The 26,803-nt window shown below is 35.9% G+C and overlaps 1 protein-coding gene across 3 annotated transcripts in view; it reads left to right on the plus strand.

The window, feature by feature from the left end:
- The window catches only part of PRKN (parkin RBR E3 ubiquitin protein ligase), a 782,243-nt gene that overhangs the window by 294,235 nt on the left and 461,205 nt on the right, over nt 1-26,803 (plus strand). For all 3 annotated transcript variants that reach the window (XM_064648967.1, XM_064648968.1, XM_064648969.1), the window contains 2 exons: nt 765-1,005; nt 26,487-26,605. In XM_064648967.1, coding sequence (XP_064505037.1) covers nt 765-1,005; nt 26,487-26,605 — 360 coding nt within the window. The remainder of the gene's footprint in view (nt 1-764; nt 1,006-26,486; nt 26,606-26,803) is intronic.

Raw genomic sequence — 26,803 nt, forward strand, 5'->3', positions numbered from 1 at the left:
GCAGGGCTTTCCACGCTGGCTGTGACCAATGACTGCTTTGTCTTTCAGGTGTTTTTCAATACCTCTCAGAATAATCTTCTCCATAACTTTACACAGCACTGTATTTAGACTGACAAGCCTGTAGTTTCCAGGGTCCTCCTTCTTGCCCTTGAAAATTAGGACAACATTTGCCAGCTTCCAATCAGCTGGGACTTCTCCATATTTCCAAGACTGCGCAAAAATCGAGAGAGATTTTGCAATGACATCAGCTATCAAAAGAAGCAATAAATATCAGTCTCCATCAGTAGCATCATCTTCCCTGTTTCTGTTTATAAAAATACTTTGTAGTAGCTTGAGAGAGCTTCATGAACTCTCTGTGATAATCAAATTTGACGTTAAATTGCTACATGAAGAGTGTGTATCAGCATTATCTGTGCAAGTGCCTATTAAGCGTTGAATATTATTAGTGCTTGATTTAGTAGTGCTACCTCTGGAGTTTTTTATTTGTGCCAATAAACCAGACTTATTTAGAGCTCTTGGCTCTGTCCACCATTTCTTTGTTAAATGTTTAAAACTTGTAAGTGTTGTGACCCTTTTGCCAATGCAAGTAATCCTGATTCCAGCAATTTACCCTTGTCGCTTTGCTTTAAACTCCATTACCATCCACTGAAATTCTCCACAAAGTGGCTTGGAGACAATTTAGCAAATAACACATTAGAGATAGAGGAATTTTGTCCATTATGTCACAATTAATTACTTATTGGGATTTTTGTTTTGTGTTGCAGAAGTGTGACTTGGCCCAGCAGAGCATTGTTCATATTGTTCAGAGTCCACAGAAGAACGGTCAGAACAAGGAGGGGACAGAAAATAACTGTGTTGGAGGTATTCTAAAAGCCTTGGAAAGAGAACCTGAAAGCCTAACTCGCGTAGATCTCAGTACCAGCATCCTTCCATCACTATCTGAAGGTTTGGCTGTTATTCTGGATCCTGGAAAAAGCAGTGTTTCTCTTCCCTCTGAAAAATTAGGTAATTCAGTGATTTAGTACATTTCAATTTACATATATAAATATTTGTCTACTTCTTTTTAAGGGTGAACAGTTCTAGTTCTACACGAAGGGAAAAAAACCACACAATATGTGGTTTCTTTTAGTTATTAAACAAAAATACTACAATATTAAGAGGTGATAAGAATCCAATTTTGCTTTGTGTATAAAACGAGTGATTTTTTATGTTGCTCCTGTCTCTAGCTTGTATTATGCTAATATTTTTACAAATTATTATAAGCTGGCAAAAACCCCAGACATCTATGAGTAGGTAAAAAGTAGTCTCTGTAAAATTTCTATTACAGAAGTTTCCATAACTAGAATGTTGGGCAGTTTATGTGTTGCAAATGTGTTTAATTCCCAATCTGTTGTGATGTTTTCATAACCATACATTTTGTAAAAATATTTACGATAGATTTACTGTTTATTAAAACATGGCTGGCACAACACATGATGATGAATCATATTATGGATTTTAGTACCTCTTCATCCAACAAATGATTGCTGAAAATATCTTTATCATGAAAAATAATCTGAGGCACAAGTTAAGTTATTGCAGAATGTGTTCATGAGAGAGAAGCTTAAGTCAGAAGCACATATAAGAATCCCTTAGCAATTACATGAATCTCCTCAGAGAAACTCCCTCCTCACCCAGTCCAGATAACCCTTACTGACAAAAGCGTTATTACCAGTGAAGATACATCATTCTGTGCAATATCAGATTCTGTTGTGATTTATCATAATAGTCCATCAGAAATGTCGTTTTATGAAGAACAGTACAGAAATACCCTTTTTACACAATAAAGAAGGTAATACTAAACACATAGATTGAGATTATAGAAGATGAGTTTTGAATACAACCTCTGTATCTAACCAGGTATCTGACCACAGAAATCATTGTGCTTAACAAAAATGGCTACTAAAACTGTTAAAATAACTTCTAGAGAATTTATTAAGTAACTCATGCAGAAAATACACAATCCATGGGAGGGTCACAGATGTATTCCACAACTGACTTGGTCAACCTCTCACTGCCAACTCATGATGAATGAGTGCAGTTTAGGAGCAAATTAGTACCCAGCTTAATGATCCACATCTCCCAATCTGAATGAGTAATGAGATAAGAGGGGTGCATGCTCATTTAAATCCGGTAAACTAGGGACAGGGCTTCAGACTGGACTTACTCTCAGTAGCAAGGCAAAAATGCAAGCTTTTAAATGTTACCACATATTTATTTTTTTTCAGCCCTCTACATGATATGTACAGGGCTTTAATAGCTGTGCTTGACTCTACAAAATAGTTTATACATGTGTATAGACTTTCAAAATTTTTTATGTGACGTTTGTCCACAGACTGCACAGACTACCTGTGAAGCCAGGTACAAACTGATTGGTGTCTTCTACTGATTGGTGTGTTGCAGCAAATATTTTCGTGGCAGAATGAAAGCTGAGGAAAAAATATATTGATAATATAGGTGGACTAATTTTATCTGGGATTAGGTTATAAATTATTTTTATAATAAGAAAAAGAAAAGAGCCACTCTACCAATAATTCTGTCTGGAAGGATGTTAATAATAAGTACTTTTTAAAGGCCTATTATCTTCTTTCCTTGTTTAAATTCTCACTGTGGAAACTTGTCCTTTTGTCTGTTCAGCTCTACTGCTTTTGTTCAACGTGGGGGACTTTAATGTCGGGGTTTTTTATTATTATGGGTTTGATGGGGGTTAATTTGTAGATATGTTGTCACTTAATTCCCTAAGTTAAGGAACAGTCTGGGTTAAAAATCATCCAGCAAGAAAAAGAAAGAAAGAAAAGAGAGAAAGAAAGAAAGAAAAGAGAGGAAGAAAGGAAGGAAAGAAAGAAAGAAAATTATTCCAGAGATCATTTTTCCAATACACCTTACTATGTAGTGAGGATTTCCTTTGACACAGCTGAAATGACTAATAGTAGTGGGATTGAGTGGCTGAAGAAGGCAAGTACCATCACTGATGGTTAAAATTATACTTATCAAGCTGTTGTCTTAGGAGGTGGATGGTTGTGGTGAACAGTCTACAGTAGCAAACTATACAGCTGAACCAAGTATAATCTTTTTTCTTCTATGTGTGAGAGATACTACCTGATGAGTAGTTAGCAAGTTTAAATGTACAATTTAGAGGCCAAGGATTTATTAATTATTAACTTATTATTGTTTAGTCTAACATGCTACACAGCTATTCTGTAACTGTAGCAGTAAACACTGAGACTTCATGTCTCCTGAAGCCTAAGTTATTTCTGCTCATTACCACAAGATGCTGAGCCAGTGTTCCTGCCCTGCTTTTGTTTTATTTGCCCTCCTTTGAATTCTGTGGAAAAAGGTTTGTGGTAATTTTTACATCAGAAAGATGCAAAAATTTTGCAGCATTTGGCTGCAAAAACAGTATTTTTGAAGTATTTACATGAATGCTTGGAGGTCTAAATGTAAAATTTTTCCAGACATATCAGGAGAGAGGCAATTCTTGTTATGTTGTACTGCTCTTACAGAAGCAATACACTTAAGTATTATGAACTGCTGCACTTGATGAGATGAAAGCCCTTATAGCCTGGCATCCTGTCTCCATGAATGGGTTTTATTTGCTCCTTGCAGAAGAGCATAACAGAGCATCCTCCTCTCAGCTCACCCCCACTCTAATGTGAGTTATGACATCAACCCTTGACTGGTCTGGAGAAGCATCTTTCTTGCTCTGTGTTTATAGAGTACACTGTCTGTTCCTCTATGAGAAATTCAGAAGTTTGAAAGTCATGAACATTTTTGAAAAAAATACAAAAATGGATCCAAATAATCTCTGCATCAAAGATTTCCATGTTTCCTCTTTCTGCAGAGTAAGGTAACAAAAATGCCTTTTTCTGTCTTTTTTTTCCTCTTTTTTTTCTGAAAACATGACATGATTTCTAATGCACATGTGAAAAAAGCTCAGGTGACCTCCTCCTAGTTTATTTCTGTCCAATGTCTGGGACAAAGTGTTTTGATAAACAAGATGTAAGCAAATAAACTATGTTCCATAATAGTTGCATATCAGTAGATACGTATATAGGATGAAGAGATAATGATTGGACTCGATCTTAGAGGTATTTTCCAACCTTAACAATTCTTTGATTCTCTGATTTTTACCTGAGAAACACTGAATCTGAAAAACATAAGGATTTGTATGGCTCATCAGCTGAATATGAGAATGCATCATGATGCCAGGTCCAAGAGAACTAATACGATTTTTGGAAGTATGAACAGAAAACAGTGGAGTGGAGAAAATGTTTTTTTCTCTGCTTTTGACACTTGCATAACGAAAACTAAAATAGCACACTGTTTTGATGTCAAAACTGTTAAAAGATTCACAAGAATAGTCATGAGAATCCTATGAAGTGCAGGTCATGATTGGTTTATATTTGCTGATATAATCTTGTGGCATTTACGGGAGTGGAAATTTGGTAACATGGGAGTCTTAGATCTTACCAGCTGTTTAAGGATTTAAGCTTTCATTGTATAGAAAGTGCAAACCACCAAATATAAATACCACACATAGATTTTAACTTGCTAGGAAAATAACTACCCATGCAAGTTATCCTGGCTTGTAAGAATTCACCCTATTTACTATCAAAAAGTAAATATAGAACATTTTTTCTTAAACACATGTCCAGCAACAAAGATTGGACTTCAGCCTAGTATGGATGGTGCTAGGCAGGAGGTCAGACTGCAGAATCTCGTTGCTTCCCTTTCTAAATATATTTATCAGCTACTGATGTCAGGCAAATTTGTAGTATCGAAAAAATTAAAATAGTTTGATAACATCTGTTTTCTGTAAGATGATATTCAGCTTGTTACTTATTTAATTTTTAATTTAATCCATTATCAGCTAGTTTATTATTTTGTCTGAATCCGTTGGATGTGGTCATCATTACTTAGGTTTTTTTCTTTACAACTTTTAAATAAATGCTCGTCTCACCAGTTCCAAAGAAAATCCCAGTGTTCTTTAGCTAGCCCTTTACAAATGCTTGCATGTGAGGCGCCTCTATTTCCTTATCTCTCCATGTTCCTCTTTTCACGTAAGAGTAAATAAAGTACTGGTATATACTGACTTAGGTGTGCCAAGATGTACACTCAAGAAAAAAGAGGGATTGATTGTTTTCCATCTAGTTAGGAAATGCTTTCTCAAAACTTAATATTTGTTCAAACTTCTTATCTTTACAAATAACACAAATATGAGATAGAGAAGGTGAAACTGTCATTGCCAAAGACAGTCTTGTCAGTGATGCATAAAGTGATGAACTCGTTCCCATTCTATGTAAGAGTTTGGTATAAGAGACATTTAGAAGGGAAAAAAACATTTAGAAGGCAAAGCCACAATTTAGGATTTGGGCAGTCAAAACTGTGCATATTTTTGAGAGAAGCTCTGATGAATTAAAAAAAAAGTATCAATTTAGGCAGGGAAATTGCTGACATTACAAATAGTTTTTCAATAGTATTCTGAAGACTGTGTGTTAAAAAATCCTGTGCTCTGTAATTGATATTACATTTTATTATTATTCTTTTACTCAAAAAGCCTAAAAGAATAAGAATTTTTGTGTCAGATCTGTTTGAAGTAAATGAGTATTCTAAACTCCTGAAATATTGTAAAATTACTTACAGCTTTATAAAGTTTTATAAAGCTTATAATATCAAATTAGTTCCAGATTGGGCAATGGTATGATGTACGTCTCCGTCCCCATTTTGATGTGATGTTAGCCTGAGTGCCACTACCCAGTACAAAGCTGAGTAAAGCTGCAGCAATTTCTTATCCCCTGTTTGAGAAAGCCATCAAAACATGAACACTCATCCATTCAAAATGGACTCCAATGTGGCAACAACATTTCTGTCGTTACTCAGAAACATGAAGCTCTGTAAGTGTTGAGCAACTGCACCAGACAAAACTGAGACAACATTGAACTTATTTTCCTATGACCTAATATTGCTTTGTTCTGTGATAAAGCCAAATATCTAAGAATTTACTATTTCCTTAGAAAAGAGAAAAAAGATTCTTGAAGTTTCTCTCCTGTAATTTAACTGCAATTTTTCAAAAGAAATTAATCAGTATAAAGATTATTTCCTTTGGCATCTGTACGAATAATTTGTGGATTAATTATAACATTAATTAATTAAATCTACTTTAGGTCCACAGTATTGTAAATCAGTAGTTTGAGGAAGGAAAATCAGTATTCTGTACAATTTACATTCAGTAATTAGGTCCTTTTTCCCAGAGATATGAAAATTTTGTTCTAAAAACAAATTATTAGAGTACTTACACTGACCTTTGTTAATTTTTTTAAAATATTAATACACCATTTCCTGGTGGTTACATGATTCTTATGATAGTTCTTTCTTACAGACATCCATTTGAATAACATTTATATTACTGTACAAGAAAAAGTAGTAAATTATTTAATATGCAACCAATGTATTCTTTCTGTAGACATATTCAAGTAACTAGTTAGGTTACTACGTATTTTTGGATTTGGTGCCCAGACAGTTTACTATTGTATTAAACCACTTTTAATGCAAATGAAAGTGCATTATGCAACACATTGTGATTTAGCCTATATTTAATTTAGATCTTTTATAATACATGATGTTACAAACTTTTAAATATTAAGTGCAATACTAGTTTGAGGATCAATCTACATCCAGAAAAGGGTATGAATACTTTTTTAGAAATGCAGAATAACGTACCAGCTCAGAATACCAGCTTGAATTGTTTTGGTTTGTACTGTTTTGTTTTGTTTTACAACCTTTTGTCACTTGGCTGCCTCTTGAGACAAAGATGTGTACAACTACACACATTGTTGTCCCTTTGGTGGTCATATTGCTCACATATTTAATGCAAAATGCAAACACATTGTGTCTGACTAGATCATCACAGTGTTATAACATGTTTTTCAGAAGTAACCATCTTTTAAGTATGTGCATCTGAGATCTAAAAATCCATGTGTATATTAAGAGAAGAGTATGACAATAACACTTTTATATGGTACAGTAACATTGAATTTAATGTTAAATCAGTCTCACTAAATATTTCCTATGCGTTGAATGAGAACTTTTCTAAAATTTTAAGAGTTTCCAAGCTGTTTGCTAAATGTTGTATGGCAGAAATCGTTGAACTGTGATCCATCTCAGCCAAAAAAAAAAATTATTATGCAGGATCAAACCAACTGTCTATCTAAGTCTAGTTCTCTTCTTTTAGTACCTGCCTGTTTTGTATCCAGTACTTCAAAAGAAGAAAAACATTCTTATTTTATAGTTTTATTTAGAGACACATATTCCTCTTTTCAGGTAATCACCCCTGTAGCCCTGTCTGATTATCCTTCATGTCTGTTGTCTGGGCAAGTTGACAAGAATGATAATGGTATTTTCTAATCTGACCTTCATTGGAAAACCACTTCCTAAACAATCTCCAGTGTCAATTCAAGGGTTAATTAGAAAACAGAGGATAAGTTTTCAGCTCAGCAATTAACTATTGCTAATTCTGTCAACATTTCTCTTGTTGTGTCAACATTTCTTTTGAAATAGTTAAACTTAAGAAAGTTATTCTGCTTTTTCTTCTTCTAGTAGGGTTATGAAAATTCATCATTACAGAGTCCTTGGAAGTTTGCTCTTTGACAATTCTGTCAATTGTATCTTCTGTTAGGGTTATTAACCCTTGACAATTCACTGCTGCAAGACTTTCACATTCTATATATAAAAATTGATATCTCCTCTTCACCTTCCAGCAACAGCAAAAAGTGATTTCATAAGACATTAGCATAATGGAACCTTTTCTATAAAATGATAAATTGAGCCCATTTCAGAAAACAGAACACACACTTGATAATTTATTGCAGCCAGTGCCATGCTGGAGACCTCATTCGTATCATACGCTTTTAACACTGATGAGAATGCTGCCATTTTCCCACATCTTGCATGTCTGTGAAATTCATTTTAAAGGAAAAATGTAAAAAATGTTCTTTTCTAATAGATGCTAAAGCACTTCCAGGAATGCTTCTCTTTACATGACATAATTATCTGTCATGAACGACTCTAATTACTTCATTGTTTTTAAAGGCCCTTTCATGTTAATTTAAGAAAGTAGCATTTGCTAACTCTCATGTGTCAAGGGATGGGGTGGAACAGTTTTGTTCCTGCACTGTATTTTGATTGTTTATGGGTGATGACATGGATGGATGTTCTTTTGCAAACACATCGCTCGCACCTTTATGCCACCAGCTGGAGATGACATTTGCAGGTGGAAAATGTTCTGTATTGATTAAACAAAACTATATATATTTTTTCCAAAATAACTGTGTGCCTTAGCACTGTTCCCAGGCAGATCTGCTCCATGATGCTGTCAGGCACAGAGGTGAGACTGAGTGGCCTGTAGTTCCCTGGGCCTGTCCTTTTCCAGTCAGTGCAAGCTTCACTGGACTGCCACAACTTCGCCTGTCCTTTTTCCCTTTTCCAGTCAGTGCAAACTTCACTGGACTGCCACAGCTTCTCAAATGTGATGGAACTTCATCTGACAATTCCTTCAGGACACACAGAATACATCTCATCAGGTCCCGTGGACTTGTGAACTTTCTTGTTCCTTAGATGTTCTTGAACCTGATTTGCTTCTACAGTGGGTGATTCTTCATTCTGCCTGTCCCTGCCTTTGCCTTCTGCGACCTGGATGGTGTGGCTGGAGCACTTCCTGGTGAAAACTGAGGCAAAAAGTTTTTTAGTACCTCAGATTTCTCTATGTCCTGGGTAACTAGGTCTCCAGTTTCTTTCTGGAGAGGGCCTACATTTTCCCTAGTCTTCCTTTTATCACTAGCCTACCTATAAAAGCTTTTCTTGTTGCCTTTAGTGTTCCTGAACAGATTTAATTCTGTCAAAGCTTTAACTTTCCCAACCTGATCCCTGGCTGCTCGGACAATCTCTGTTTATTCCTCCAAGGCTACCTCTCCTTGCTTCCACCCTTTGTAGGCTTCCTTTTGTAGGCTCCTTGTTTGTCCATGCAGGCCTGATGTTTTTGCCTGACTTCCTCTGTGTTGGGATTCATTGCTCCTAATCTTGGAAGAGGTGAGCATTGAATATTAAGTAGCCTTGGGCCCCTCTTTCCTCCAGGGCTTTATGTCGTGGTATTCTAAGAAGAATGCCTAAAGTTCATTAAAAAAACAGTGGTTGCTGCTACTGTGCAGCTTAGTGCTTGCACTACATAGTCTCTGTTATGAGCTCTTACCACTCGAAATGACACGAAGCATAGTCTTCACTAGAGTCATGTGCTCAAGATTCATTAGTGTTGTTGGGAGTTCTGTGCACACAGCAAGGACATGGGGAAAACAGACCTATTAAAAAGGCTTGATCTACAGAAAATAATTACATGGAACAGTTGATACTAGAAGATAAAAAATGGCCAACAAAACACACCTGGCTCTCTATAAAGACAAATAGCTTCAATGGGACTAAATTTAAACTTCTCTGAAAGAAAAAGATCATTGCATTTGGCAGGGAAAGACAGATTCTCTGGTGTGTTTTTCTTTCCTTTTTTTTTTTTTTTTGAAGAACAGAATGGTTGTGGTTGGAAAATGGACAGTTAATTCAGAGATTCTAATTCATATTCACAGAAAAGCAGAATTAAAACCAGTGCATAATCCTGCGTTGCTGTGCCAAAAGGTTTTAGAATTTTACCATCACCTTTGTTTCAGTGAAGGTTTCACATTTTCACTGCTACCTGGGTGATCATTGTTCGAGATGCCAAGGTAGTGGCCTTTGTGTCCATTCAGGCTTCTCTTCAGGGACTACCAGCTAGGATTTCAGTTGTTTTTATTCATCCTGTATGCCTCTGGTTTTTTATCTTTTTTTTTGTTTCTTTCTTTCTTTTAGAGAATATCTAAACATAGAAATTGAGATTCTATATCAGCCTTACATGGATTTCCAAAAATCCTTCAGTGCAGGGCTTTTTTTTCTCCTGCACTGCGGTGCCTTACGTTGAACCTTTTGCTTAAACCTTGTTCATCCTTATGTATTCGTCAGGAAACAACAGTACTACTGGGCCTATATTTTGCCCAGCAACTAAGATTTTATCCAGTTGGAACAGAATAAAAGAGACATGTTTTGCAACAATTATCATTGTAATTATTAATATTTTGTTCAAGTTTCTGGAATGTTGATATTCTATGGGATCTACTGGCACTGGACAGAAAGTTTAACTTAGGTAGGATTACAGCATTTTTGATCAAAAGAAGATAAGTTAAGAAAATATCTTCCTTGATCTGCCTTTCACTTATGAGACAGAATGCTACAGTGGCCTGCAAGTGAAACTGTCTGGAATATTTGTGAACTGGATTACGTGTGCTGTGGCACCATTTTTTAGCACAGCTACTGTGTCAGAATCACAGTTTTCTTAGTAAGGTACCCAGGATCTGGAAGTCCCTGTTTAATCGTTAACCTTTAAGATTCAAAACTAACCTTTTCAAATGCTAGTTCAAAAAAAGATTTAATCTTTGTATTCACTGATACGCCTGAAACTGTATCTTACAAGCCTATCCATACTGTTGACATCTCTCTGCGTATTCAGTCTTAGGTCTTTGACCTTGAGAAGATGTCAGATTCCCTGAATATATATTATATTTTCAGTTATATATGATTAATATATTAGCAGTTATGATCAACTGCTGCTATAACTGGTTTTTGCAGATGAATGCTCCAAATTTAGCTTTGACAGTCTATCTACCTGTAACAATATCTGCATTTTTAGAGTGCAGTATCTGCAACTAAATTTCCACCTAAAATTCAAGGTCATATGGTAGATATATATGTGTTTATATATATGTATACATATATATGGGTGTGTTCAACTTTAACTAACCTCTCATACAGCAAAATAAAGATTGAAATATCAAAAGTGACAGCTGCATCCCCAAGCAAAGTGCCCCGGGGATCCCTGAAAGCCAACATATTTGTTGAGCGCCAACATGCGCTTTCCAAGCTTCCATGATGCCATACTTGTGCAACAGTTTGTTCTGTGGGTCTTGACATTTACCTGTTAAAAGACAAGAACAGAGAAAAAGAAAGGAACTTATGGATACGGAGATAGGGTCTTAAGTTGAGATTTTCAGCTTCATGCAACACTGTACAACTTGTCAAGGATTTTATTATAAGCCTCGGTATTCTGGCTTTTGTTGTTAGGTGACTTTATTTTATTGTTTTTTTACTGTGAAGGTGGTTTAACTAAAATTATAAAAAGAGTTTAAAAGTTCACTTGAGCAACCAAAGTACTGGTAGCCGCAGTTCCTCCTTTTTGTTCACCACAGTTTTTTCTGACTTAAAGGTATATCACTCAGCAAGTGAGCTTTTATCTACTGCAACTCTTTCCAGCCTCCACTAATTATTTTTTAAAGTAGCTGAATCAAACTTCAATAATGTTTTAAACAAAGTCCTGGAGATATGGCCAGGTGAAAGTTTTGATTAACATTATCAGGGACTTTCCCCAAGCAGATTTTTTTTCTCTTAAAAAGAATGTTGTGTTCATGCAAATAATAATGAAATAAACAGCAAAATCCCTACTGTCTTCACCTGTGTAAGGTCGAGATCTGAATTAATGATTTGATGCTGTTTAATGATTATGGATGTTGTACTTTTATCCTTCTTCTTACCTAATCTGTGGTAAATAGTTATATATCTTATCCTCGTTTCCAAACCCCAGAACATAGTTCACGATGATTTTCAACTCGTTAGGAACACAGTGATGGCTGTAGCTAAGCTCATATTTGTCTCATCTTGAGCAATATCTTTATAACTTTAACCATTCTGAAATATTTAGGATGGAGATGCAAAAAATTCTGTTTCAAAGAAATATTACCTGTCCTCCACATGTTGTCTCCTAGTCTGTAACAGAAATTTTTCAGGTACACTAAATGTAGCAGTATAAATGTGAACAAACATTTTATATCTTCCATCCAGGCACAAAGATCTATATTTGTCCAGCAATATGTAGTGAAATAAAACATCTTCATTAAATGTTACCATATCCAACAATAAGTATCATTTTGCTATTTCTTCTTAATCTCCCATATTGCATTTTACTACCCCTGCTCTCCTTTAGTCGCCCCAAAGTCTCTTTCTCTGGCTAAATGACGTATAAATATACTCTAAATATGGCAGAACTGCAGGGTTGATTACCTCCTGCACAGATTCATAGTAGAACAGGAATCTAAGTACTGGAGATGTAGATATGATATCTTGATTGTTTCCTAGACTATTATAATCCTTTATGAGAATCAACTAGAAATCAAACAGTTACTGATGAAGGAAGTAGGGAGGCATCAAGATGAAAACTTGTCTCTTTAGAATCTGCAGTAATGTCTTCTACTTTGTAGAGTAACTTGGGAATTCATCAGAAGAAAGGAGGACCCCCCCCAGCACAAATGTCAAAAGTACTGTATGGAAAGCAAAAAGAAAAAAAAAACTTTCTTAAATCCATGTGAGATGGGAGAAAGGGAACAGGCTTTTGTAGAGATTAAGTACATCTCAAGTAGAATGTACAAAATAGTCTTTAAGCATTTATGTTTAACTTCAACAAAACGATTTTCCAAAATCAATTTGCTTAATTGATTGGTGTGGCAGCCCAGGGAACAACTGAGAGTTAAGATGACAGTGGCTGGTTCAGTGTCACACTAACCCATAGTAAGGTAACAAGCAGTTGCTAAAGCTCTGTGCTGTATGTAGAAGGGTGAGGAGTGGGGTCTCAACAGGTTGTGTGGTAGGAATGCTAATATGGGGCAGAGAGTGGTTTTCTAAACTGACAGGTTGAAGAGTGATAGTAGGACTGAGCTTAAATTAATTTTGAGCAGGGAATCACTATGCACTATAGTGTCTAAAATGCAATGAACATTTAATTCTGCTATCACATTTAAAGATACTGTGCATATAGCATAAAAAAATCTAATAATTGATGAATCAGAGAACATACTGATTAATGAATAGTATGTATATTGATAATATCTCCTACTGAGAAAGTTTACAGGGCCTACATATTACTGCATTCTCACTTGGTCATAGGTTTGCAGGGAAAAAAGGGTAATTAAGAGTTATAGTGACAGATATCTACTTATAGTCTTAGAAACTTCATCTTGAGTTATTCTAAGTATTTAAATATTATCTTAATTCATTCTGATAGAGAAGCCATTTAATTCCTTCTGGATAATAAAGTGTTTTATGTTGTTTATGAATATGATCAAGCCAACAGGTTTTCTGGCTAAAGCCTCCCTGAAGCATCTCCCCAAAGCACAGTGTGGAGCGGTCACGAACTGAAGTTCAAAGTTTTCATAGGTAGAATTATGTATCTTGGCACAGCAAGGGAGCTCACTAGATGGTAGGTACCATCACCTCACTGTGAGGAATTTTCAGATGTGATGAGGCATCTGTAAGAGTTGCAGGGCTAGGATTAGTCTGTATCACTGTTTCAAAGTCTGAGACTATTATTTCCATGCTTCTTATCAAATAACAGACGTAGATGCTCAGCAGACTGTACATGTAAACATGTCAGTGAGGATTACTATGATTCCATTTTCTGCACATTTAACTTTAATGTGATGAATCTTGCTGCCTCTCAGCTAATCTGTGGATGGGGAATTTTGTTAGTGCAGAGCTGGAGGAGCTTTGACCTTAAAGTGCAATTGCAAGTGCACTCTGCTTTTCTCTTTGTCTGTCTTTCCCTCTTTTCTGAAATACTTTGTTCGGCATTCTCCTTCCTCCACAGGAGGAAGTTAGCTCTTTGCATGTGTCAAAATTGGAAACTCTAGTATGTATTGCTTTGAAGAGCTGCTATGTACTGCTCATTGCTTTTAATAGTTTTAATAGCCTGGAAAGCCTGCATGCCTTCTTCCCAAACTCTTTTACTGAATGGTTTGTAGAGATAAAGAAGCCTCTTGACTTATGTTTATATTTTCAAAACTGTGTTCTAAAAGCAAAAGAGTGTTGCTGCATATCTAACATTTCAGTTTAGAGCATATTTGAACACAATATGTGAAATTCTAAGTTGACTTTTTTTACTTAAAATCTGTTCCTACTCTTCTCAACATAGTCCTTGTATTGCATTACATGAAGGTGTTGCAATGACCATACCATTATGTTGGGACAATACAGGATGGTAAAGTGTCATTTTCACACAATATTTTCTATTTTTCTGGACAAGACTTTAGGATAAAGATTGTCAACTAATATAAGTCTTTTCACTTCTGTAAAAGCAGCTAAGGATCTTCCTCAAAATATTACTTTTACTGAAATAGTAAATTACCCTTGTCATTAATAGCAAGCTTTGGAAACTAAGTAAAAGTACTGGTGCTGGTATTTTCTGTCTGTATAGAAACTGTCATATCAGCTGAGTTATAGATACATCTTTTCTGAGCCATTTTCTAGGTCCCCATTATTTCTAAGAGAGTAAATTTTCATTAAAATTCTAGTTCTGTGCAAGCTTCAGAGTGAAGAGCCTGACATGCAGGGCATTGAGAATGAGAAGTAGCGTCGTAGATCAATCAAAAAGACAGCTTCTGTGGTACACTGTTATTGTGCAGCATTTTGTTACACACTGAAATAGCTGTTAGAATAAAAGGACTGGCAAGTTATTTAGGACATTAATGGACAGTCCTGTTTTCACTAGTCATTTATTTTTCTGCTAGAATAGTGATGTAGTGCTTGTTAAGGAAGTGGAAAAAACATGCAGCGTTAGCTGTAGTTATAAGATAAGCAGTTACTTGTCATATTTTTCTTTTTTTAAATATGCAATGGTTACATACAGTATAATTAAAAAAGAATAGCTTTGGCTTGGAGAGGTCTCCAAACAGACCCTTAAGTAGAGCACTGTATAAACAGAAATATTATTAGAACATCTTTGTAGTATGACTTTTACAGTAATCTCTAGAACATCTGAAGATGTCTGGTTTTGTGTGCTTACAATATCGTCTTGCAACTGATGATAGAAATTTTGTGTTTGTCCTTGTATCACTGGTGGAGATCCTTGAAACCAGCATCTGAAACCTTACTGAGCCTGCATTACATTCATTAAAGCTGGAAGGATGCAGACAGGATTAGTATGGTGTCCAAACAGGGATGATATGCAAAGAGACAAGTTTTCTTTAACTCTCTCAGCTTCTTTTTGTTTATAATGAATTAATGCTTTTTCTTCTATGTTTAATCATTCAGGCTGGGAACGGTCTTTTGGTCAACAAATCATGAAAACTTTGGCAAACCTTTTATTCAGTTTATCTCTCAATATTGGACATTGTGGTAGAGGAATGGATTAGCTGTTAGGTTATAAGCTCCATTCCTGTTGGGCTTTGCGCCCACATTTTAGGGTAAACATCTATCTTGCAATTCCATTCATAGCTTCTAGAGTGTTACTTAAAATCATTTCACAGTAAGCTGTATCTGTAATTAATATTTATACAAGGTGTATCTAAAATACTTTTCCAAATATATTTTTGCCTTTTTTTCTTGGTCAGCAGTTAGCTGACTAGTTTATACTATCCATCTCAATTTAATGAAAGCTTAAAGCACCTTCTATAATGTGGTTCCTGAATATTTGTCATTCTTTTCACCTGGATTGTGGCCTGTCAATATCTGTGGGTTTTTTGTTCTAAGTGCTGATTAGAGTATTTTCTGAGGCCTTTATGACAATCTGCTACCCTACATTAATATATATTTACTGTTTTATAAATATAGGTTATAGGATCAGTTTTTAAAATTGAAATCTCTGAAAATCTGCATAATAGTTGAAGCTGAAACTCTTTTAAAAATGTATGCATATCTGAAAGTAGTTTTAAGACAATTTTGAAGAATAGATACAATATTGAGAGAACTCTTTTTTAAAATCCTTTTTATAGCTTTGTTTTCACGATTTGAATAATGGAATTTATAATGTATAATTAATAAAATTATTTTATTTTTCCAGTAGTTGATAAATGTCACTTGATATATGTTAATATTTTAAAAAACTTTATGTTAAATTTTAGGCAGATTTATATGAGTGTAAGTGCTTGTCTGTATCTGTATGTATGTAAGCACAGTATCTTTGCTCAAGTCTACATAGATCTGTTGACCTCTTTCTCTGCTGGTTATCACTCGGTCTCATGCAAAAAGGCAATGAAGAGGGAAAACAGAAGTTTTTCTAAATTCTAGCTTATAATATAACCTTGAAACATGAATTTCACTTATTTCCATTTACAGAAAGGTCTGTTTGATCTGTTTTATAAGATAATATCATTCCCTAAATACAATCAAGTTTTGCTTGCAATTGTGATTGTGCAAGTCTTTGCATTCATAAATTCCGTATATACGTATTTCACTTTTTTATCTATGAAAAACATCTATTCTGTACAAATAATATTATTTGGCAAATTCAATTTTTTTTCTAAGTAGAGAGGTTGGGAGTTTGTATTTTGTCATTTGTATTTTATTTGTATTTGTTTTTTGTGGTTTCCTCTGAGAGTAGACATAGGCCAGTGCAGTCATCAATTCATGTTAAATGTTTAAAATTTAAACAAAGTGTTAATCTCCATATTTTCTAACTATTGCTGAAACGTAATACATTTTGCAATTGTTTTTTTTAGCCCGAGAAGGTGCGTGTTGAATACTACTCTGTTGCAAAATAACTGATATTTTGTATGCTCAACCATCAAAATTGGCCATTATTGCCTGGTAACTGGTTATATGCTTCTTTACATCAGGTGGAATCTCTTTGAAAATGTCTCTGAATATTAAAAAAAGTATTAAAAATAATGTTTCTTTAAAAAACTAAAAAAAGTATTAAAAATAATGTTTCTTTAAAAAACTAATATTTATAAAGGTAAACAAAACAAAATAGCTGGAAAGATCTTCCTGTTTTGAATGTGCAAGGGAGCACAACTAATAACAAGATGGAAAGCATTAGCAAAAGAACGGAAAATAGAGAGCACTTTCTAAACAACATTGGCATACAAGTTAGGATAATTTTGTAATCAAAACATGAAGACACTTAATATTTTAAAGGATATTACTGTGGGAGAAATGTTCTTCAGAAAACTAAGGTGCAATGCAGAACACAAAGAGTTTTTAAATTGTAAAGTGACAGCTTGAAATTAAAAAAAAGGCAAAGGAGTTCAAAGAAAATACATAAACATTTATAATCTATTATTTTAAACTCGTAAGATTTGTACAGAGGCCTGTTGTCATTTAATTGCTAAAGTATCTGATACAACAGAGCTAAATATTCTCAGTATTTGTGGGTTCTTGATAAAACCAAGACCATAAATATTTATACTTTGAAAGAAAAGTTTGAAAATGATTTGGTAAAGACTCATGGGTCAGGATGTTTTTGTGGACAGGAACACGCAATGTCTCCAGCAGAGGACATGGTCTGGGCTGCACAGAAGGACTGCCCTGTGCCTTTTCCGTAGCATCCTGTGGCTTAAAATAGGTTGGAGCACTGGATCTGTAACTGCAGAGCCAGGCTTCTGTTTCTGTGAAGGGACACAGCAGCACAGGGAAATGTAGTAACAGATCGCTTCCATCTCTTTCTCACGTGGAATCTGACAGTGGCTACACCAGCTCAGATCGAAGATTTGTCTAGCATAGCACCCTATTGTCAATCCACAGGATCTGCCAGTAGCTTATATAAATCAGTCTGGTAGTGATACTGTCCAGGATGCTGTCCCAGTGTTGGTCACTTTCTCTATGCTTCTTATGGGTTTGTATATCTTTAATAAAGCCCCATTTAACCATCATTTCTTTGGACCAAAAAGTCATAAGCTGCTTAAGTGATTGTGGCATGGATGTTATTGATTATCCATTCCCTCTTCTTTGTATGTTTTCAGTTCTACCATATCCTACTCTGAGATGAAAAAGGCTGAATTGCATGCACATACTGCTGAAAATGGAGCGCACCATGGATTTTTACAGCATTTGTACAGCACTGTTTTCTTGGATGGTTTTTTTGTTTGATTGATTTTTGTTTGGGTTGGGGTTATTTATTATTTAATTTTTATTTCTACATTTCTCTCTTAATTAATCCTAGCATTCAATTTACTTTTTTTGATTGATACTAATCATCGAGCTGACATTTTCATAGAACTATCTATTACAGCCCCAAGATCTTGTTTCTGTGTGGTAATAACTAGTCAAGACCATCACAGTTTGGATAAAATTATTTTTCCTATGTACATTACCTCACATTTATCAACAATGAATTTAATTTTTCATTTTGCTATTAGTCACTCAGCATTCTACAGTCTTCAATGTTTTTTTCCAATTGGCCTTCATTTTTACTATCCTGAATAAAATCATATCACTGGCCAGCTTTGTCCTTTCACTATTCATTTCTCTTTTTCTTATGATGAATACTCAAGTCCTAGAACAATTTTCTTTTGGGACTGTCCTGAGAAAACTGATATTTTATTCCTGACCTTTATTTCCTGTGTTTTAAGCATTTATGTGAACACAAGAGAATTTTTCATTTAGTAACAGTATAGTTTCTATTAAAAAAAACTGCTGAGGAAGGCTTTTAATCTTAGAATACTAGAATTATTTGGGTTGGAAGAGATCTTAAAGATCATCTACTTCCAACCCCCCCTTCCACTAGACCAGTTTGCTCAAAGCCTCATCCAATCAGGCCTTGACCGCTTCCAGGTATAAAGTTTTAGTACCTTAAATAAATTAAATATCTTCCATAAGCTTTGCTACCTGATTGTTTATTCCTTGTGTGCTCTGAAAAACAAACATTTTCAGAATGTTTTGTAATAGGGTAAGAGACTGTAACAAAGCTAACAGCAATACTGTTGCTGCTTTTTACTGGCCTTTCTTACTTGCAATTACCATTGATACATTAGTACCTGTATCTGGGCAACATTAGTTGAGTAGAGCAAGGTTTTTTGGGACACTGGAAGTACTTAGAGTGCTTATACAGAGAAGAATCTCAGTAGGAATAGCCATTATTTTGACTGAGAGTAAGCTGATTTTTGAACTTCAATCAAAAGAGACGTATCTAATTACTGTGATTGTACTCTACAGTAGGAATAAAATTTCCAACTGACCAAGAACAGAAATTTGAAGTTTACATTCTGTATTGTCAAAAAGGTGGTCGCCAAAACTGTGTAGTATCCCCTGTGCGGATGTGCCTTTGTGAAATGTCACATATTTGAAACTATTAATAACTAATACAGTTTCATCTTCAATTTGCAAATGCAGGCATCCATTCTATAGATTCTAATATAGCTTCTTTTTATTTGGGACATTATCAATTTAAGAAGCTGATGATAGTTTTGTTGTTTTTTTTTTACCCTTCCCATGATCTGTGAGTAGTTTGTTTCTTGTTGGACATGACATGGGTATTTTCTGGGATATCACTTCCTTGGTGTAAAGGCACCAACAGACTGCCATTTCTTCAATCTCCCTCATCCCTTGGGTGTTTAACTGATCTTGTCAAAGGCTAGCTGTGAAATGGGCAGTTGTGTAACCCTGGATCAGACTTTTATGGAAAGAACTGTGTGAGAAAGAGCTACTGGAAGCCTTGTCAGGGGTTTTCATCTCCCCATCCTCAGTGGGCCCACTGGTCCAGGAGTTACACTTAACCTCAGGTCCTTACCTTTGTTCCATGGCCGGGCTATGTTTTTAGATATGCTGTGTTTGGATTTATATCTTCTTGCTTTTCTGGCACGATCTGGGACTTTCTTGATGACCAGTGGTTTAATTTTTAAACATTTCTTAGTTTATTTGCTGAAACTGTGCTCAACTGGATCTGCTTTTCAATGCTGAAGCCTACAGTACATGATCTGTGCCACCTAGGCATAGTTTTCTGGAGCAGCTTTGCTTCCCTTCGTGTGCTTGGGCTTAAACCCAGAAGTCTCTGCAAATAAACCAGTTTTAGCCAGTTGTTATCACCACAGGTAACACTCCGTTCCTTCAATGATGTAAAAAGCAGTCAGGGTGGTGCTTTTTGGCAATATTATGGTTGGTGCATAGTGGTTTCCTCATGCAAAAGGAGTACATTTTCAGGGAGATCTTTTGATACCCTTAAGTCTTGAACGCTTTGTTAACATATGAGGTAGCAATGTTTTTCTCCCATGTATTATTTGTCAAGCTTTCATCAGTTCCATGAAATTGTCTGGTTTTCTTTTTTTTCCCCTCATGTTTTGCTGTCTGGCAGAATCATACCAATTGTTTTTTTTCTCTTTTTGCTGCCTTCAGTCCTTATTGTAAATATGAACTATACTAGCGTTAATGTTGAATTTTGCTCCTTTGTCTGAAAATCAGAGAGCAAGCTGAAGAAGAGATAGATATATTGTGAGAAGAAAGAGAAAGGTGAAGCATACATAGAGGTCAGGAAAGGGAATGAGAATGGGAAAAGGTAATTACAGAAGTTATCTGGGTAGCAAGATAATGGAAGATTTGGGTGAAATATAAAAGAAAGTGAAGGTAAATAATGCTGAGGCTCAGAGAAGTGAAGCAGAAGTTTCTTTCTGGGTAAAAATGCTTAATAAAATTTTTGCCTTCCCCCCTTTGAATTCCAGGAATTTAAAATAGAACAAATACTATCCTTTTTGCATTTTTTTTTTTTAATTCATAGAAGTTTTTTTTCCACACAAAAATTTGTCACCCAGAAGGTGTTAAAAAGATAAATATGCCCCATTGTCTTTTTCAAGTATTTCTGATACTCCACCTCTTACACAGGCACTACACCCTCTTCAGCCAAATCTCAACTCTTCTTAAATTTTTAGTCCTTGTTACTTTTAGTCCTTTTAGTCCTTGTTTAGTCCTTTTATTTTTTCTCAATAGCTGTGTCTTCCATATACTTTAATTACCTGAGGTCCATAGACATTCTGCAAATCATATTTCAATCTCAAGGAAAAGAATTATGGTGAGTTTGGGTTTTTTTTCCTGTTTAGTCTATTTCGTATTGTTATCCATACTTCAAAATACTGCAGCTCTTTTTCATGAGTTCTTGTGCACAGCAACACCAAGTGGCATTCATCTCCCCTAATTTTAGAGGTTTGCAATGTAGATATTTCTACCAGACCTAGTGGTTCTAAATCCCCACAACAGAAAAAAACAGACTCTTTTAGACACAATTTATCTGACATGTTTGTATCATTTTATATCTACTTTAGGATGAATTAAATCAAACTGTAAAAGTGTCTTTTTCTCACTAGAATATAACACAATCAGTTTAGACGAATATAGCTGTTAAATTAATGCCATTTCTATCTTCTAAATTAGATAGTCGTCATGAAGAATAAGTATAATCAAGAACGGGTACAAAAGTTTCATAAATGTGTGCGTCTGCATACATGGGTCTGGGGATGAAAGTTCCATGCTCTGTAAAATCTTTGCTGCTGAAGAAGAGTGGTTAAAGAAAAAAAAGTTTAAAGGCAGAACATTCCAGTTATATTTTTGGAAAGTGAATGGGATCTTATAAGTAATTTCTCCTTTTTCAAGTGCAGTAGTGCAACCTCCACATTTTTTTTAATTCAGCTTTATGTGGAAATTTTTACTACTTTGAGACTTGTAGGCTTATACTTCAGATGTTTTTTCTCCTACCGTGTTGAATCAAGCAAAGTCCTTAAAGTGAAGGCATTTGGAAGAATGTTTTTTTTGTTCACTTCTGTGTATTTTTCATTACGTGAGTGCAAATTGCAGAAATAGTCTGAGGTCTCTGACAGTCAGTCTATGTTTTACAAATGACAACTAGTCTAAATGTAAATATAATGGAATCTGAAACAATACTAGCTTTATGTAGTTTTCAATCTGTTGAAAGACTTCCTGTAGCTGTGTCCTCTTTTAAATAGCTGATTATAGAAAAGATTCAGTAATCATTATCATCTATATGAAAATGCAGTTCAAATGAAAACAGTAGGTTAGCTACTAATATCCCTATTCAGATTTTATTCACTTAAACAGTCATATAGATGATAATAGGTGTTTTGACTGATTACAGATTTCAGGATCAGGTCTATAGTCATTATGACTAATGTTTTCTCATTAACTAGTCATGCATATCAGAATAATTGGTCTGTGCTATCACTAACATGTACAAAGCTCTCACAGCATGGTCATCATTAACAACACAGAAAAAAAGGAAGTAAGGAGCTAAAAAACCTAAATGGGGAGACAGTACAAAACACTGGGATACACATCAGAGAAAGCTACTTTCTCTTTTCATATAAAATACCAAAGGGAGAGAACAGTTTTAAGACTATTTTTATGATGGGATATTTGTGAGGGAATCAGCTTTGAAGAGGTAGAAAAGAGAGAGTGTGTCTCACTGGGATGAGAAGACAGGTCCTGACATAGATCATAAATGAGCAGCCTTTTGCATTCATATCTTTATGCATTTTTTTTGCCAGTAAAAACAACTTAATTAAATGAACTTGATAGAGAAACCCACCAAGCATTTTACTAAAACTGGCCTGTCATAAATGGCTTTATATGATAATATTTGAAAGTGAAAACTGCAAAGTAGGGATTGTTTCCTGAATTCTTATTAAACTTTTTGGGTTTGTGTGGCCAGGTTTTGGTAGCAGGAGGCTACATGGGTCGCTTCGGTGAGAAGCTGCTGGAAGCTTCCCCCATGTCTGGTGGAACCAATGCCAGCTGGCTCCAGGACATACCCACCGCTGGCCAAGGCTAAGTCAGTCAGGAATGATAGTGATGCCTGTGACAACATATTTCAGAAGGAGTAAAAAAAAAAAGTTATTTGGGCAGATGAAAATTGCAGCCAGAGAAGCGTGGAGTGAGAACATGTGTACAGCTCTGCAGACACTGAGGTCGGTGCAGAAGGAGGGGCAGGAGGTGCTCCAGGCGCCAGAACTGTGGCCCCTGCAGCCCGTGGTGCAGACCATGGTGCAGCAGCTGTGCCCCTGCAGCCCATGGAGGACCATGGGAGTGCAGAGATCCACCTGCAGCCTGTGGAGGGGACCCACACCAGAGCAGGTGGATGCCCAAAGGAGGCTGTGACCCCATGGGAGGCCCATGCTGGAGCAGGGTCCTGGCAGGGACCTGCTGACCCGTGGGAAGAGGAGTCTATGCTGGAGAAGGTTTTCCTGGTAGGACTTGTGGCCCTGTGGGGAACCCATACTGGAGCATCCTGTGCCTGAAGGACTTCACCCCTTGGAAAAATGACCCACTTTGCAGCAGTTTGTGAAGAACTGTCTCTGAGCAGTGGCAGAAACAACCTGTGGTGAACTGACTGTAACCCCCATTCCCATCTCCTTTCACTGCTGAGGGAGAGAAGGTAGAAATTGGGAAGGAGGGTGGGGTGGGAGGAAAGTGGTTTTAAGATTTATTTTACTTCTCATTCTCCTACTCTGATTCTGTTAGTAAATTTAATTAATATCCCCATTTAGAGTCTGTTTTACCCGTGACAGTGATTGCTGAGTCATGTCCCCCAGTCCTTATCTCAGCTCATGAAACCTTAGTTATATTTTCTCTTCCTCTGTCCAGTTGCAGAGGAGAGTGATAGAGTGGCTTGATGAGTACCCGCTACAGTTATACACCCCAAAAGTGTACACTTCATACATTTATTATATGATTGGTCCTGCAGCAGTTTTAGTGATTACTGGCACAGTACCATAGTTACATTTTTTGTTAATACTGATATGTCAGAGCTGGTGCATAAGACAGATTTCCTTGTTCCTGTTTCTTTCAGTTCCCCTCTGAAAAGGGGCCCAGTGGGATGCAGTCTCAGCCAAGGGCCATGCTAATATAGGCAATGATGTAAACAAGTCAATAAAGAGTTTAATGCTGGCCATCAGTATTGCATTGTTAGGTGTCTTTCAGCATTTGCATTTTTAGTTCAGTCTTTGTTTAGCCTGGTGATGCTGCTCAGGACATACATGTAATAATGTAACTGAGCTTTGTGAGAATGTGATCAGGACATCTGCATAAAATAGTGAATGGGTTGCTGAAAACTCCATTTAACATATTCCTTCTAAAATCAGTGCATTCCTCTTGTCATCTTGTTCCTTTCCTTCTTCCTTGCTATAGCAGACATTTCAAAATTATTCTGTGCCTCTGAATAGTTCTGTGCTGCTTAACTGTTCCAACCCATTAGATTATAAATTTGTTTCTCGTGTTTCAAATTTGTGCATAGGGGATGTGTTTAGAGGGACTTTTTGTATTCATGAAAAAGGAAAACAAAATTGAAAGTGCTAAGAAAAATGACTATTGAGGTAATGTAGTCTATTTTTGCACAGAGCAAATATCAAGCTAATGCATAAGATTTATCCTCTGTAGCAAATCAGCAATATGTCTCATTTTAGGCCTCTCCTATGACTACTATTTTTTACTGCCATATTCAGTCATGCTGATTTATGCCATACTATCCTGTGAATATTTTGCAGAATATTATCAATAAAATAATTTTATTTTTGGGTCCAGATGGAATGAGCTTAGAACACAAAGACACAGAGCATGATTCCTGCCTCAAGTATTTTAATGCTTGAAATAAACTTGGCATAAAATGTGAGACAGGGACACAAGACATCAGGGAGTGGAGGACTGGATCAGGAAAGGCATCAACCAATTAACAAAATATTTTGTGCTGTAAGGGCTCTTGTACTCAGATGGCTCTGTTTAGCTGGAAGGGTTTCATTAGAGTCATGGCAGGAATCCTTCTGGCAGGAATCCTTCTGGAGAGTAGGAACAAACTAAGACAGCAAGTGGTGGCACCACAGAACTACTCAGGATAAGTGCCCCTACTTGTGAACAGAAGCAGCCCTTTCAGTAGTCCCATGAGACAACCCCTATAAGAAACTGGAACAATGGGAGAGGACTGGGGATAAGAAAACAGGTTCTGGTCTCACTTCCTTCACCTTGAGATCAGGTGTGAGGAATAAGTGGCTGAAATCATCTTGTTTATTGTGGGCCTCTATTAGTTTGTATGTGTGTGAATATATGGACGTGTGGCAATTTTCCACAGAAACGGAATTAAGTTTAGGTTTTGTTGTGCTTTATGTTCTGGTATGGTGATTATTATTCTCCAGGGAAGCATGAAAATACTTGATAGATTAGTTAACTAAAATTAGTATTGGATACATCACTGATGTACTCTTATGTAATTTATGTTTCTGAAGAATTGAAAAAATATGACAAAATTTCTTCTTTCAGCAGTGTATACATCTACATTCTTTGTAGACATCTACATAGTTTTTCATAGTAAACAAGTTTTTTTGGATGACATAGTACTCTGAGGTTGAGCTTCGGACACTGAAATTATATTTTAATTACATTCATATGATATTTGAGAACGTTTATATTAAGACACCCATGAATAGGTATAGCATGTATTTGTTAGGCATTTTGCATTGGCAGGACACAGGGTCTGACCCTTACTGTGTAAGAAACACGTAAAAATAAAGCAGGTCAGCCATGTTTAAAAATATTATTCCAGGTAATATTTACTGTGTACATAAATAGAATATACTATGCTGATGAATGTAGGGAAAAATAGTAGAATGGGGAGAAAGACAGTGAAAAGGTTTTCATCTCTAAGGGACTGCTACTGATTCTGAAGTTCCCCAATGTTAATGGGTCAAATCTTCTGTTGAAATTGAGAAATATCTGTTTAAAACTTTATTCTGATCTTAGTTCAACTTCTGATAATACGCTTGAGTCTCTGAACTTGGAGGTGTATAATCTAGATTTAATTCATGCCATGGATATTTCAAAATCTTCTAAGGAATAGCAGTAGGCATTCTAAAAAGTGCTTCACTCCAAGCAGTGATCAGCATTGCCTGTGAAATCAAATTCATTAGCATTGCCCTGGGCTTCCACAACTCTCTGCATATCACATTCTGTTCCATAGTTTCACAAACAGAATGCGTTTCGTTTCATTTTCCTTGAAAATTTACTTGGCCTAATATCTTGGCAACAGTTTACAAACTTTGCTAGGTTATACATCTGCCAGCAAGGATAAAGAAGTGGCTTTCAGTCTTCCATGAATAAAAGTAAATTTGCTAAATTAAATATTTGTTTTCTTTCTATGATATCAGTCAAACTCGTCTTTTAAACTTCATCCAAAGAAATTTTCATGCAATTTGACCTCATAAAACTTGCAGCTAGACAAGTAAGATGCAAATTATGGAGAGCTGAGGTAATTAATCTCATAGACCACTTGCCAAAGATTACAGTTGGTGCTCATGAGTGGTAAGCTTAAACTGTAGACAGGATGCATTTCCTAGGAGTTACAGTGTGGTCCACCTGTAATTATTGGTCAAGAAGCAGGAGTTACTGGAAGGTGTTAAGAACTAGACCAGGCAAGATAAGATGATCATAATGCTGTCCTCAGAAAGTAAAATTATTTTAACTTATTACTTAAAGAGTCAAATAGAAACCTTTCACAACAGTTTGTTACTGATTTTCAGTATACGACAAAAGTGGTTGTTTGCTGTTTGTTTGTTTTTCCCTTCTGACAGGTGCAGCTAGTTACAACAGTTTTTACGTTTTTTGCAAAAATTTCTGCCAAGCTGTGAAGCCTGGGAAACTGAGGGTCCGCTGCAATGTGTGTAAACAAGGAACCCTGACCTTGGATAGGGTAAGCTTTTTTGAATATTTTTTCAAGGTTTTGGAGTATATGGAAATGATATACCTAGATTTTTCTGTTTGCATACATGTGGCTAGGTATATATGTATTCCTACTTGTTTTATTTCTTGCTTGAAAACTGAGAAGAGTAATTCAAAAGCTTTTGAAAATTTCGTTTATTTATCTCCATTATTTGCATCATATGCAAGG

This window comes from Pseudopipra pipra, chromosome 3, assembly GCF_036250125.1.
Source record: "Pseudopipra pipra isolate bDixPip1 chromosome 3, bDixPip1.hap1, whole genome shotgun sequence".
NCBI lineage: Eukaryota > Metazoa > Chordata > Aves > Passeriformes > Pipridae > Pseudopipra > Pseudopipra pipra.